The 15,877-nt window shown below is 42.0% G+C and overlaps 1 protein-coding gene across 1 annotated transcript in view; it reads left to right on the top strand.

Annotated features, from left to right (window-relative positions):
- JAKMIP2 (janus kinase and microtubule interacting protein 2) overlaps positions 1 to 3,503 on the top strand; it is a 173,358-nt gene extending 169,855 nt beyond the window's left edge. Inside the window, exon 22 of the mRNA XM_040406284.1 lies at positions 2,939 to 3,503. Within this exon, the coding sequence (XP_040262218.1) occupies positions 2,939 to 2,959 (21 nt within the window). The 3' untranslated portion in view covers positions 2,960 to 3,503. The remainder of the gene's footprint in view (positions 1 to 2,938) is intronic.
- Positions 3,504 to 15,877: the final 12,374 nt, after the last annotated feature.

Raw genomic sequence — 15,877 nt, 5'->3', positions numbered from 1 at the left:
AATGTGCAAGCACAGCCACCGCTGATGGATTGCAGGGTGGTCGTAACCATGCAAACAAGCAATGTATAACACGATGGAAAAATGAATCCAGTCAGCAAAGGAAGCAATATGGATAATAACAATACATTAGTAAGTGGCTTATATTAACTTTCTTTACATATTTAATGTCACTTGCTGAAGTGAGACAAACCCTTTAACGCTTCATCAATGGAAAAATAAAAACATTATGGAGGTCATTTACTATGCTGAAATACGCCTAAATTGTATTTCAGATAGTTGTGCCGATATCTGCGACTTTGCCCGGCTCAAGCCAGTTCTAAAATTGTGGGAGTGGGCGAAGAAGGCATAGAAAAAGGTCCAAATGTAACACCGCTCAGAAGCGGTCTTACATTTTGAACTGGCGCTGGATGCACCGAAGTTATGGAGAGGCTGGCGCCTCTTCATAGCTCCAGCAGATCCACCGCCAGTTTAGGACTTTATTAAGACTGGCATCTAAAACGCTGGTCTTAATAAATGTGCCCCCATGTCTCCCAGAATATGGCAGCACAAACATTTTTCTTTTAAAACATGATTTTGTGGTGTAAAAGTAATAAAACAAAAAAGATATAAATTTGGTATCATCAAAATCATACTGACCCAAAGACCGAACTACCCCAAAACAGCTGATCGGCGAGGGCGCTGGGTGTCAGACCCCACCAATCTGATATCGATGGCCTATCCTGAGCACAGGCCATCAGTATCAATCCTGGAATCCCCTTTAAAAGAGTTTTCCGAGATTTTAATACTGATGACCTATCCTCTGCCTTGAATGCAGGACCTTTTATTAACAGAAAATAGCTACGGTAATTGATTTGCTAAACCAAACTTTCCCTATAATTCATTATAATTTTATTGGTAGGTTTACTTCTGATAGATGTTAGAACAGCTTAGAATGACAAACTTTACTGATCATATTATGACACTGTAGTTTAGCTCCATCCAGAACTTGAAATATCACCAGAGAATGGAGTATACTCTCCCCACTAAACATTACTTCCCTAAACTCCTTAGATGCAGAGATCTAAGGGGTTGTCCTGACCTGTTCCCACCAGATTGTGACTAGAAACATGATCCAGCAGAATATTTCTTAATATAGTCCAAGTGTATCTGGAAGTTCCAGCACTCAAATTTAAAATACGTAGCAGTGTCCCCAGCTACCGTGTACTGTTTATATATTATTGGGGTCTTTTTATGTGGTAGAGACAGTGTCTACTGTAACCACTGCTTGCACGATGTCTACAACTGTAGCACAATATCTACCACTGTGCCAGGCAGATTCTGAGATCTGACCTATTCTCAGGCTTGTTTGCTCTTATATACCTACACTTTTAGCAGTATCTTATTTATGATATTATGTTTTTTTGTGTTAATGGAGGTTTCCAATGAAGAAGCTAAATCCAGTCCATAATTAAAAGCATTGTTTGTATTTTCACTTAAATTAAAAATGTTTTTTATCCGCAGATATTCCAGGAACAGTGTTACTATAGCACCACCTGCAGTATCTATTGAAAAGCCTTTCTATGTCCACCTCAGTAAATGTGCCAAGGTGGACAGACATGCTATGTCATGCTTCTCTCTCTGCAGAGGCATTCCTGGTGTGGTGAGCCGGCTGCTTTTGAAGCTGCAATGTTATCTCTTCTTCTCAATGCTGTCTTATCCTCTTATCACTTGCTCAGTATCACCTCTGAGAAGCAGAGGCAACATTGCAGCTACAGAAGCAGTTGCTTCACCACACCAGGAATCTCTCATACAACTGGAAGAGCAGAGAGGGAGACAAGACTGATCATGTGTGTCCACCTCGGCACATTTCTGTTGAACAGCCTTTCTGTGTTCACCACACAGAAAGGCTGCTCAACAGAAACAGTAGGTGGCGCAATACTGACATAATTCCTGGAATATCTGGTGATATAAGAATTTTTTTAAGTGTAATTACCAAAAATGTTTATAATTATGGGCTGGATTATACTATGAATGATATTCTTCATTGGACAAGTCCCCCTTTTTTTTGTTTTTAGAGATTTTAGATCTCAGTGCTGGACAACGTTAGCAAAGCGAACCTATTGATCTGCTGAAATGAATTAGTTAGCACATTGTGAATAATAGTGTGTTACATCATTCTTATGTGTTTAAAGTTATTCTTATTTTTATGTCACATTTTTGATAATTTTCTAAAAAATTCCTTTTCCTCTGCAGTTCCTTTTCCTATTCTTGTTCTTTTCTCTTGCCTTCATTCTTTGGCCTTGACATTAATATTACCTCTTGATCAGGTAAGAGCTATTCTTTGTCTTTCCTAACACTCATTCACTTTAAATTGCTAACATTGATGTAAGTAAAGTAGAATTAAACAAAGTTAATAAAAACTGTTAATCTTCCATTTTGGCATGGCTAGATTAGTATTCCCCAACCAGCGGCTTGGGAGACTCATGAGGCTCTTGGTTCCCTACATGCGTTTCTTAAGAACCAGGGGCATCCTAGCATCACTAGAGCTCAGTACCAGACATTCATTTGATTAGGACAAATCTGAAATTCCAAGCACAGCCACCACAAAAAGTATAGAAATGTGCAATACCGATTGATGTAAACATTGAAGAGGATGCAGACAACCACCGATCTAATATTAAAAACCTGGAAAAACTTTTCAAGCCCTTCTCCTCCAATGGTAAAGGGCATGCTGGTCTGCATAGGGAAGAATCAACAGGTATTCACCATGAAACCTTTCAATAGAGCACAGAGCAACCCATTTACAGAGGTCCTGAAGCCAACTCTGTATAATCCACATATTCTGACAACAGATGAATTATATGGGTATTAGCTCACATATATTATATTCGGTGGACATATAATATATTCTATTTGTATCATATAATATAATATATATCTTTCTCTGCCTTGGTTTCAGAGTTCTAGGAAATATGGATGAATCCTTGCAAAAAGATCATCGCTTCCATATTTGCAGAAAGGAGAACGTTGTTTACACTGGTACTGCAGTGACACAAGACCTTGGAATTGGAAGCAACTGTCCCTTATCTGGTATGTTTTGTTGCAGTGTGGCCAGTTGGAGGTCACAATATACATTCTACACTCAGTGGAAATGTAAGCGCTTATTCTTAAATAGAACATATGTCCTGAAGAGGATCAACAGGTCAATAGAAGAATGCGTCTTGGGCATAGAACCAAAGCTAATGAGAAACAATCTACTCCCTGCTGTGCAGGGGAACACTATTAATGTAACACCATATATCCAATGAAAGAATTAGGAACAAATAAGCTGCAAATGGACAAAGCTGGAGACGTATCCCCATCCCGTCCAGGTCATTTACAATAAAATATTCATTGATTACAGTCTGGTTTACTTAATACAGGGATGCTATTCGTCTCAACTCAGGAATAGTGACAACTAAAATGTAACTAAAGTCCGGTGGGTAAATAGGATTTACCAGTCTAACACTGAAGACTTGCTGGGCATCCACTGTTCTTCCAGCATGTTGAGCATAAGGAACAAAGGCGTGTACCTATCAGCACTGTATGGGCAATCTATATTAGGTTGTATTGAAGGCTTAGGCATAGTGATATAACTAGCAAAACAGATTAGTCAAACTGTATACCAATGGAAATGATCTTTACCAACTATGCATCTGTGATGATATACCTGTATTATCATGTAGTAGATACTGTACATACTGCCTTATGGTCCTGTATGAAAGAAGATATAACCTGACATTTGAGTAAAGCTGGTCATAAACATTAGTTCATTCTAGGGAACCGCACTGATAATCTAATGGGGACAGCTCATGTGTCCCTTGACTTCTGCTTTAAGGGTACACAAGGATTAGGCGAGTTGAATTTTAACATGTCTTTGTGTTCCAGGAGAAGCAGCTCCAGAGGTGTCCAGTAGCTACTTACCCACCATTTCCTTTTGCAATAAACATGCATTCTTTGCAAATCTAAGTGTGCATATTTATTTGTAAATTAGAAAAGAGAACTTTTAGCTACAGATGTGTCCTTCCTTACCTTTCCTCAACATATCAAAGATGTGTGGCATGAGATGATCAACCTTTTAAAAAAAAAATCAAGATGTCTCAATACAGTATTATGTCACGAGATGTCCATTCTATGTGTAACCATCTAGTGATTATGTTCTGAATTTCAATCTGTAAAGGTTTTTGCTAGCATGTAATAATATTATATTGAATGAGTTTCATGAGAAATTGGACTACTTAACCAAATTCTAGCAAAGGTAAGTGGACACATCTGTACTTTGACATACGACAACCCTAAAGTGTATGACCAGCTTAGCTTAAGTTTGACATGGCAATTTGCAGTGCCTTATGCCTAAAATCTCAGAGCCTGCTGTATACTCCATATACTGTGCTGGAGACACGCAATGTATACCTGTGAATGCATACATAGTTCTGATTGCAGGGAGGGCTAATGTGAGGAGCCTGTTCCTTTTGCTTTAGGAATAGGTGCTGTACATACGCAATTTAGAAAGCCAATGCTTAATACATATAGCAATACATGTTATCAATTGTAAATTGCCATTCATTTAAACCGCGCTCAGAAACTTTGACTATTCCTAGAGTTAAAAATCCTAAGAGACATCACTATTCTTTAAGAAATGCCATTTTCTTCACACTTCTGGAACGTAATACTGCTAAATATTTTATACTTTGTATAATAGGATTTATTATATGAAACAATGAACTCAAATGCAACCGAGAAACTAGGTTATATACAATTCATTTGGCGGGAAGATCCACAACAACCAGGATCATGCATCTTTCAGAGTAGTCAAACCTTGGATCCTCTTTTTAAATATTTTATAAAATAAAATGTGTACAGACAACCACCGTTTTTACAAATAACTATGTAAAACCAAAATCTACCAGAAAAGAGGATGGGGAAGCTCAGCCAGCCCAGTATTAGGGGTGACAGCCCCAAAAGACTGATACTGTTCATGCTCTGTGCAATACAAGAGATTTCCAATTCCCTACAATTGATTAGAATGCTGTTCTTGTGTCCTCTGTAAGGTCAGGAACACGATTTTAAAATGGACCTTTTGTGGAAATATGTTCATTCTTGTACAAGCTGTACATATATAGCATTCATGCACTTTTTTGTTCCACTCATGCCTCTTCCAATGAAAGTGAAGTCCACTTAAGAATCAAGGTGAATTAAGCATGCCGGTGTACTCACGGAGGAAGGGGTCTAGAAGATATAAACATGAAGTGTAGAATGCTAATGACTAGTTAACGGACCTCAGTGTCCATATTGCAAGCTTGTGATATGATATGCTACAGGAAAACTTCAGTGAAGCTGGACGTTTCATTTGTAAAGCACTGATATTACAGTTACGGGACAATAGTTGAATTTTCTAATGAATATACATCTTTATCATCCCTGGAAGCTCTCCAATACATAAAAGCATCCAGTTGATGCTCACAGAACTGGTACCACAGTGTCTCTACTGCCGGCGAGTCCACATATTGTATTTGTGAAAAAAAAAAAAGAATGTACAGAATTCTATAACTGGTGTATATAGTAGGATACGTTCTGTAGCCTATACAAGTGTACTTCCTGTTATTAAGGAGATGACTGCAATGGTTTGTCCTGCATATTAAACTGTACAGTTTTGTTTTATACCATAGACCTCTGACAGCATTTATGATTTATGTGCTTATTTGTACTAAACCTTCTTATTGCCAGAAAACTGTTGCATTGAATCAGATGATTTATGTTATCAGATTTTTACCTAAAGTATTATATGAATCTTTTACATGACCAAAAAGTGAGTCAAAATGGGCACAATTTTTTAAATAATTTTTTCCATGCAGACCCCCAGGATTGGCCTTAGCAATAGGCATCACCTACCCCTGCTCAAGGGATGCCACAGATAGCCTTGCTATGGGGCTTGTACCTTCAGGAATCATATTAGTGTGCAGCATATTTTGACATTGCTATGCTTTGCTGTTTTTATATACCTTTGGCTGTTTTTTGCACACTGTATGAAAATGCATCATATGGGGGGTGCCATTGGTAGGTACCACACAGGGAATTAGTCCTTGTAAAGCCAGCCCTGCAGCCCGCTAAGCATTCTGCCCACTCTTTCAGTCTCTAAGGTTAGTTACATACATTGTTCGATACCTCAAATGTCTGAAACCAACTCCTAAAGCGCCTAAAGTTAAGGAGTCTGTATGGTTTTATACATCTCAATAGGACTACATTTCAGATCTCTAGACACTCTACTGTATGTGCATCGTAGCAGTACTTCTTTTCATGTGATGGACAGAATCGGTGAGAAAAGAAATCAGACACAAGCAGCATACATTTATCAACGTACAGTATCTCACAAAAGTGAGTACACCACTCACATTTTTGGAAATACAGTCAGGTCCATAAATATTGGGACATCGTCATTTTTGGATCTATACACCACCACAATGGATTTGAAATTAAACGAACAAGATGTGCTTTAACTGCAGACTGTCAGCTTTAATTTGAGGGTATTTACATCCAAATCAGGTGAACGGTGTATGAATTACAACAGTTTGCATATGTGCCTCCCACTTGTTAAGGAACCAAAAGTGATGGGACAGTTGCCTTCTCAGCTGTTCCATTGCCAGGTGTGTGTTATTCCCTCATTATCCCAATTACAATGAGCAGATAAAAGGTCCAGAGTTCATTTCAAGTGTACTATTTGCATTTGGAATCTGTTGCTGTCAACTCTGAAGATGAGATCCAAAGAGCTGTCACTATTAGTGAAGCAAGCCATCATTAGACTGAAAAAACAAAACAAACCCATCAGAGAGATAGCAAAAACATTAGGTGTGGCCAAAACAACTGCTTGGAACATTCTTAAAAAGAAGGAACGCATGGGTGAGCTCAGCAACACCAAAAGACCCGGAAGACCACAGAAAACAACTGTGGTGGATGACCAAAGAATTATTTCCCTGGTGAATAGAACACCCTTCATAACAGTTGGCCATATCAAGAACACTCTCCAAGAGGTAGGTGTATGTGTGTCAAAGTCAGCAATCAAGAGAAGACTTCACCAGAGTGAATACAGAGGGTTCATCACAAGATGTAAACCATTGGTGAGCCTCAAAAACAGGAAGGCCAGATTAGAGTTTGCCAAACAACATCTAAAAAAGCCTTCACAGTTCTGGAACAACATCCTATGGACAGATGAGACCAAGATCAACTTGTACCAGAGCGATGGGAAGAGAAGAGTATGGAGAGGGAAAGGACCTGCTCATCATCGTAAGCATACCACCTCATCAGTGAAGCATGGTGGTGGTAGTGTCATGGCGTGGGCATGTATGGCTGCCAATGGAACTGGTTCTCTTGTATTTATTGATATGACTGCTGAGAAAAGCAGCAGGATGAATTCTGAAGTGTTTCGGGCAATATTATCTGCTCATATTCAGCCAAATGCTTCAGAACTCATTGGACGGCGCTTCACAGTGCAGATGGACAATGACCCAAAGCATACTGCAAAAGCAACCAAAGAGTTTTTTAAGGGAAAGAAGTGGAAAGTTATGCAATGGCCAAGTCAATCACCTGACCTGAATCCGGTTGAGCATGCATTTCACTTGCTAAAGACAAAACTGAAGGGAAAATGCCCCAAGAACAAGCAGGAACTGAAGACAGTTGCAGTAGAGGCCTGGCAGACCATCACCAGGGATGAAACCCAGCGTCTGGTGATGTCTATGCGTTCCAGACTTCAAGCTGTAATTGACTGCAAAGGATTTGCAACCAAGTATTAAAAAGTGAAAGTTTGATTTATGATTATTATTCTGCCCCATTACTTTTGGTCCCTTAACAAGTGGCAGGCACATATGCAAACTGTTGTAATTCCTTTACCGTTTACCTGATTTGGATGTAAATACCCTCAAATTACGGCTGACAGTCTTCAGTCAAAGCACATCTTGTTCGATACATTTCTAATTCATTGTGGTGTATAGAGCCAAAAATGTTAAAATTGTGTCGATGTCCCAATATTTATGGACCTGACTGTATTCTATTTTCATGGCACAACACTAAAGATATGACTCTTTGATACAATGTACAGTAGTCAGTGTACAGCTTTTATAGCAGTGTAAATTTGGTGTGCCTTAAAAATAACTTAACAGACATTAATATCTAAACCGCTGGCAACAAAAGTGAGTACACCCCTTAGTGAAAATGGCCAAATTGTGCCCAATTAGCCATTTTCCCTCCCCGGTGTCATATGATTCATTCGTGTTACAAGGTCTCAGGTGTGAATGGGTAGCAGGTGTGTTAAATCTGGTGTTATTACTCTCACACTCTCTCATACTGGTCACTGAAAGTTCAACATAGCACCTCATGGCAAGAACCTTTCTGAGGATCTGAAAAAAAGAATTGTAGCTCTACATAAAGATGGCCTAGGCTATAAGAAAATAATAATAGATATATAGGGGCACACTCAAATGGGGGCACTATATCCACCAAGTGGATGTAGTTTATTTAAAACATACACAAATAAAATTCTAAAAATAGCAACAATTATACAGATAAAATACTATAGAGTGGCAACAATGTACCGTATATGACATAGGCACCCTAACAAACAAGACCACTAAATATCCCTATGATGCAGATGTTACGTATATTGCCCAGTACAGAACTGCTTCACAAATAGTCCAACATAAGGTGAATATCAGCCTAATAGTGATTCGACCTGCCAATACACTATATGCAGGTAGCTGTAACAATGTAGAAGAACGTGTCACACTTCATCCACTGTCATAAATGGCTGGCCCGCTGTTTAGATTCCAACTCCAGGCATAATCCGGTGCGTACATATATTGTATTACAGTCACTTGTAACAACTCCACATTAGCCGCAACAACAGTGCTTAGTGAATGCACAACTATTGAGTAAACTCCTCACTGAGTGAGCGTTTCCACACTGTTATAAAGGCTCTTTATAAGGCCTCCTGCACACGACAGTATTTTTTCACGGTCCGCAAAATGGGGTTCCGTTGGTCCGTGATCCATGACCGTTTTTTCGTCCGTGGGTCTTCCTTGATTTTTGGAGGATCCACAGACATGAAAAATGAAAAAAAAATCTAAGTCAAGTTTGCCATTGAAATGATAGGAAAAAACGGACACGGATCACGGACACGGATCACGGACACGGATGACAATCTTGTGTGCATCCGTGATTTTTCACGGACCCATTGACTTGAATGGGTCCGTGAACCGTTGGCCTTGAAAAAAATAGGACAGGTCATATTTTTTTCACGGCCAGGAAACACGGATCACGGATGCGGCTGCAAAACGGTGCATTTTCCGATTTTTCCACAGACCCATTGAAAGTCAATGGGTCCGCGAAAAAAAACGGAAAACGGCACAACGGCCACGGGTGCACACAACGGTCGTGTGCAGGAGGCCTTAGGCCTCATGCACACGACCGTTTTTTTTTGCGGTCCGCAAAACGGATTTCCGTTGTTCCGTGATCCGTGACCGTTTTTTCTTCCGTGGGTCTTCCTTGATTTTTGGAGGATCCACGGACATGAAAAGTGAAAAAAAAAACTAAGTCAAGTTTGCATTGAAAATGATAGGAAAAACGGACACGGATCACGGACACGGATCACGGACGCGGATGACTATCTTGTGTGCATCCGTGATTTTTCACGGACCCATTGACTTGAATGGGTCCGTGAACCGTTGTCCGTCAAAAAAATAGGACAGGTCATATTTTTTTCACGGACTGGAAAAACGGATCACGGACGCGGAAGCCAAGCGGTGCATTTTCCGATTTTTCCACGGACCCATTGAAAGTCAATGGGTCCGCGAAAAAAAACGGAAAGCGGAACAACGGCCGCGGATGCACACAACGGTCGTGTGCATGAGGCCTTAGAGTGTGAAAACGCTCACTCAGTTGGCCACTGAGGAAGAGGTATAGCACCTCGAAACGCGTCTGGCGTAAAGAGTGAGCGTGGGTCTCATCTATCCAGCAGAGACAACATTATTACAGAAAGAAAGAATCGGGGACGTTCAGATCCGGTGAAAGCCGTCCCCTAGTGACGTCACTTAAGCTTCTTCGTTCTGCAGAGCAACCAGGTCACGTGGGACGCCACGTACGGGTTCAGCACACCACGTGGGACGCCGCTGGTGTGCGGCCGCCTGGAATCAGCGCTGCAACATCGCAGCGAAGAAGGATAAGACCCGACTCCCGTGAGGAGTTTACTCGATAGTTGTGCATTCACTATGCACTGTTGTTGCGGCTAATGTGGAGTTGTTACAAGTGACTGTAATACAATATAAGTACGCACCGGATTATGCCTGGAGTTGGAATCTAAACAGCGGGCCAGCCATTTATGACAGTGGATGAAGTGTGACACGTTCTTCTACATTGTTACAGCTACCTGCATATAGTGTATTGGCAGGTCGAATCACTATTAGGCTGATATTCACCTTATGCTGGACTATTTGTGAAGCAATTCTGTACTGGGCAATATACGTAACATCTGCATCATAGTGATATTTAGTGGTCTTGTTTGTTAGGGCGCCTATGTCATATACATTGTTGCCACTCTATAGTATTTTATCTGTATAATTGCTGCTATTTTTAGAATTTTATTTGTGTATGTTTTAAATAAACTACATCCACTTGGTGGATATAGTGCCCCCATTTGAGTGTGCCCCTATATATCTATTATTGTTTACGTCTTATTTGGGCCTGAGGGTGGGCCTTTTTAGGTGAGCACCTTATCCATCCAAGGTGAGAGGTTGAGCCGCTGGTGTTTTCTATTTGCTATAAGAAAATTGCCAACACCCTGAAACTGAGCTGCAGCATGGTGGCCAAGACCATACAGTGGTTTAACAAGACAGGTTCCACTCAGAACAGGCCTCACTATAGTCGACCAAGGAAGATGAGTGCACATACTCAGCGTCATATCCAGTGGTTGCCTTTTCAAAATAGACATATAAGTGCTGCCATCATTGCTGCAGAGGTTGAAGGGGTGGGGAAGTCAGCCTGTCAGTGATCAGACCATGCCCCGCATGCTGCAATAAATTGGTCTGCATGGCTGTCATCCCAAAAGAAAGCCTCTTCTAAAGATGATGCACAAGAAAGCCTGCAAACAGTTTGCTGAAGACAAGCAGACTAAGGACATGGATTACTGGAACCATGTCTTGTGGTCTGATGAGACCAAGATAAACTTATTTGGTTGAGATAGTGTCAAGCGTGTGTGGCGGCAAGCAGGTGAGGAGTAGAAAGACAAGTGTGTCTTGCCTACAGTAAAGCATGGTAGTGGGAGTGCCATTGTTTGGGGCTGCATGAGTGCTGCCGGCTGTGGGGAGCTACAGTTCATTGAGGGAACCATGTATGCCGTCTACTGTGACATACTGAAGCAGAGCACGATTCCCTCCTTTTGGATACTGGGCCGCAGGGCAGTATTCCAACATGATAACGACTGCCAAACACACCTCCAAGACGACCACTGCCTTGGTAAAGAATCTGAGGGTAAAGCTGCTGGACTGGCCAAGCATGTCTCCCAACCTATACCTTATTGAGAATCTGTGGGGCATCCTCAAATGGAAGGTGGAGGAGTACAAGGTCTCTAACATCCACCAGCTCCGTGATGTCGTCATGGAGGAGTGGAAGAGGATTCCAGTGGCAACCTGTCAAGCTGTAGTAAACTCTATGCCCCAAGAGAGAAAAGGTAGTGTTGGAAAATAATGGTGGCCACACAAAATATTGACACTTTGGGCGCAATTTGGCAGTTTTCACTTAGGGGTGTACTCACATTTGTTGCCAGCAGTTTAGACATTAATGGCTGTGTGTTATTTTGAGGGCACACCAAATGTACACTGTTATACAAGCTGTACGCTGACTACTTTACATTGCATCAAAGTGTCAGATATTAAGTGTTGTCCCATGAAAAGATAGAATGAAATATCTACAAAAATGTGAGGGGTGTACTCACTTTTGTGATATACTGTAGTTATACTGTACCTCTATCAACCCATAGAGGTCTATGGGAGAGATATGGCAGATCTGTATCAAACAGATCCATGTTATGGCATATGAATGAGCCTAAATTGCATGAGCCTCTCCAGAATCACCATCCTGTTAAAGCATTATTTTATAAACATGGGTTCTTGAATAAGTACAACTGGAAAATCCTATGGTAAGCACCACCATTTTCAACTGTAAAGTGTGCAGTAGAGTAAAAAAAAAGTGGAGGCAACTAGTCCTGCTCACATTCTAGGACAGCTTGCTTGTTGCCATTTTAAATCATTCCCATACAACCCATTTAAGGTACCCATACACTTTCACTCTCTATCCTAAATCCACAAACATACATTTTTGGTTTGGCCAAGCGTGTATGTGTTCTACAATGGGGAGAAAGAAGAAAGTTGCCGCCAGACACCTGTAATAGTGGCTTATATTTTGGTTGAAAAAATTCTGATTGCCTGATCCTTTTCTCCTCCGACTTCATCTGCCAGGGGAGAGTAGGGAGCTGCCCATTTACATTAGACTGTTCAGCATTGAGTGACAATAATGTCTTAACATGAGGGAAGCCTCAGGCTGATCACTGTGATTATAAAATAAATATTTGCATAAACCTTTTGCTGAAAACCTGTAGACTGACACATACTGCGCCTCAGAAATAAGTTTCTATCAGAAGACGTAAACCATCTTTCTTCTGTCTTCTTGAGCTGCAATATCACGCATAACCCGTGATCATTTGTGGTTTTATTTTTATAAGGAAGCAGCCATGTTTTTCTAATGTTGAACAACCCTTGAAGAGGGTTGTCCAGGATATGGTCTCTTTTTAATTAGCCACAGTAATATGTGGTACCTAATGAAATAATGATACTGGCTTGTTCCCTGCCATTCTCCAGAGTCCTGACTCTGGCCCTGGCTTGTTTACTTCTGGCTGGGGTACGGATGAGATGGATGAGTCACATCCACTGCTCCAACCAATGACTGCCCTAAGAGGTGGTGTATCCTGAAGCAGCATGCGAACCCCTTCAATAGGTGTCATATGCTATAATTAAAAGGGGGATCAAATCCTAGAAAAAACCTTTAAGAGTTATTTTATACCAAGTATATGAATACAACCCATCAACGTCTGATTCTCAAACCAGGAGCGCAATTGTATGCACTATGACAAGATACAGAAACAAGGAAGAACACAGCATATCTGCTAATTTTAAAGAAGAATGCACATTGTGATTAGAGATGGCCCGAACTATCCGACGGCGAACAGTTCCCGGCGAACATAGCTTGTTCGCGTTCGCCTCTGCCGGGCGAACACATGCGATGTTCGGTCCGCCCCCTATACATCATCATTGAGCAAACTTTGACCCTGTACCTCACAGTCAGCAGACACATTCCAGCCAATCAGCAGCATACCCTCCCTCCCAGACCCTCCCACCTCCTGCACAGCATCCATTTTAGATTCATTCTGAAGCTGCAGTCTTAGTGAGAGGAGGGAGACTGTAACTGCTGCTGATTTAATTGGGAAATCGATAGCTAGGCTAGTGAATTCAGTGTCCACTCCAGTCCTGAAAGACTCATCTGATCTCTGCTGTAAGGACAGCGTCCTGACAGCACCCCAAAAAGCCCTTTTTAGGGCTGCAACATTAGTCTGCTTTTTTTTTTTCCTTTATATACATATTGCAGTTGCCTGGCCTGCCTGTGTGTGAGGAGCTGCAGGCCCACAGACTGTAGTGTGCCCACTGCCAGTGCTCACCCCTGTCATTCCGTGTGGCACAGGACTTTGCTTAAAAAAAGGCACTTAATTTTTACACTTTAATCTAAGGTTAGTTGCCTGCCAGTGTGTGTCAGGCTGACTTCCACTGACTGTAGTGTGCCCACTGCCAGTGCCCACCACTCATACCGGCTGGCACAGGACTTTGCTTAAAAAAGGCATTTAATTTTTACACTTTAATGTAATTTCAGCTGCTTGCCTGCTGCTAGTGTGTGTCAGGCCGACTTCAACTGACTGTAGTGTGCCCACTGCCAGTGCCCACCCCTGTCATCCCGTGTGGCACAGGACTTTGCTTAAAAAAAAGGCACTTCATTTTTACACTTTATTTTAAGGTTAGTTGCCTGCCAGTGTGTGTCAGGCTGACTTCCACTGACTGTAGTGTGCCCACTGCCAGTGCCCACCCCTGTCATACCGAGTGGCACAGGACTTTGCTTAAAAAATAGGCACTTAATTTTTACACTTTAATGTAATTTCAGCTGCTTGCCTGCTGCTAGTGTGTGTCAGGCCGACTTCAACTGACTGTAGTGTGCCCACTGCCAGTGCCCACCCCTGTCATACCGAGTGGCACAGGACTTTGCTTAAAAAATAGGCACTTAATTTTTACACTTTAATCTAAGGTTAGTTGCCTGCCAGTGTGTGTCAGGCTGACTTCCACTGACTGTAGTGTGCCCACTGCCAGTGCCCACCACTCATACCGGCTGGCACAGGACTTTGCTTAAAAAAGGCATTTAATTTTTACACTTTAATGTAATTTCAGCTGCTTGCCTGCTGCTAGTGTGTGTCAGGCCGACTTCAACTGACTGTAGTGTGCCCACTGCCAGTGCCCACCCCTGTCATACCGAGTGGCACAGGACTTTGCTTAAAAAATAGGCACTTAATTTTTACACTTTAATCTAAGGTTAGTTGCCTGCCAGTGTGTGTCAGGCTGACTTCCACTGACTGTAGTGTGCCCACTGCCAGTGCCCACCACTCATACCGGCTGGCACAGGACTTTGCTTAAAAAAGGCATTTAATTTTTACACTTTAATGTAATTTCAGCTGCTTGCCTGCTGCTAGTGTGTGTCAGGCCGACTTCAACTGACTGTAGTGTGCCCACTGCCAGTGCCCACCCCTGTCATACCGAGTGGCACAGGACTTTGCTTAAAAAATAGGCACTTAATTTTTACACTTTAATCTAAGGTTAGTTGCCTGCCAGTGTGTGTCAGGCTGACTTCCACTGACTGTAGTGTGCCCACTGCCAGTGCCCACCACTCATACCGGCTGGCACAGGACTTTGCATAAAAAAGGCATTTAATTTTTACACTTTAGTGTAATTTCAGCTGCTTGCCTGCTGCTAGTGTGTGTCAGGCCGACTTCAACTGACTGTAGTGTGCCCACTGCCAGTGCCCACCCCTGTCATACCGAGTGGCACAGGACTTTGCTTAAAAAATAGGCACTTAATTTTTACACTTTAATCTAAGGTTAGTTGCCTGCCAGTGTGTGTCAGGCTGACTTCCACTGACTGTAGTGTGCCCACTGCCAGTGCCCACCACTCATACCGGCTGGCACAGGACTTTGCTTAAAAAAGGCATTTAATTTTTACACTTTAATGTAATTTCAGCTGCTTGCCTGCTGCTAGTGTGTGTCAGGCCGACTTCAACTGACTGTAGTGTGCCCACTGCCAGTGCCAACCACTGATACCGGGTGGCACAGTAGCTTGCCGATAAATAAGGCATTTAATTTTTAGACAGTAGTCTAAATTCAGTTGCTTGCCTGCTGCCAGTGTGTGTCAGGCCCGCTTCCACTGACTGTAGTGTGCCCACTGCCAGTGCCAACCACTGATACCGGGTGGCACAGTAGCTTGCCGATAAATAAGGCATTTAATTTTTAGACAGTAGTCTAAATTCAGTTGCTTGCCTGCTGCCAGTGTGTGTCAGGCCCGCTTCCACTGACTGTAGTGTGCCCACTGCCAGTGCCAACCACTGATACCGGGTGGCACAGTAGCTTGCCGATAAATAAGGCATTTAATTTTTAGACAGTAGTCTAAATTCAGTTGCTTGCCTGCTGCCAGTCAGTGTGTCAGGCCCTCTTCCACTGACTGTAGTGTGC

This window comes from Bufo bufo, chromosome 1 (genome assembly GCF_905171765.1).
Source record: "Bufo bufo chromosome 1, aBufBuf1.1, whole genome shotgun sequence".
Classification (NCBI taxonomy): Eukaryota; Metazoa; Chordata; class Amphibia; order Anura; family Bufonidae; genus Bufo; species Bufo bufo.
Note: the sequence above shows the minus strand (reverse complement) of the source record. Positions and strands in the feature narration are given on the sequence as shown.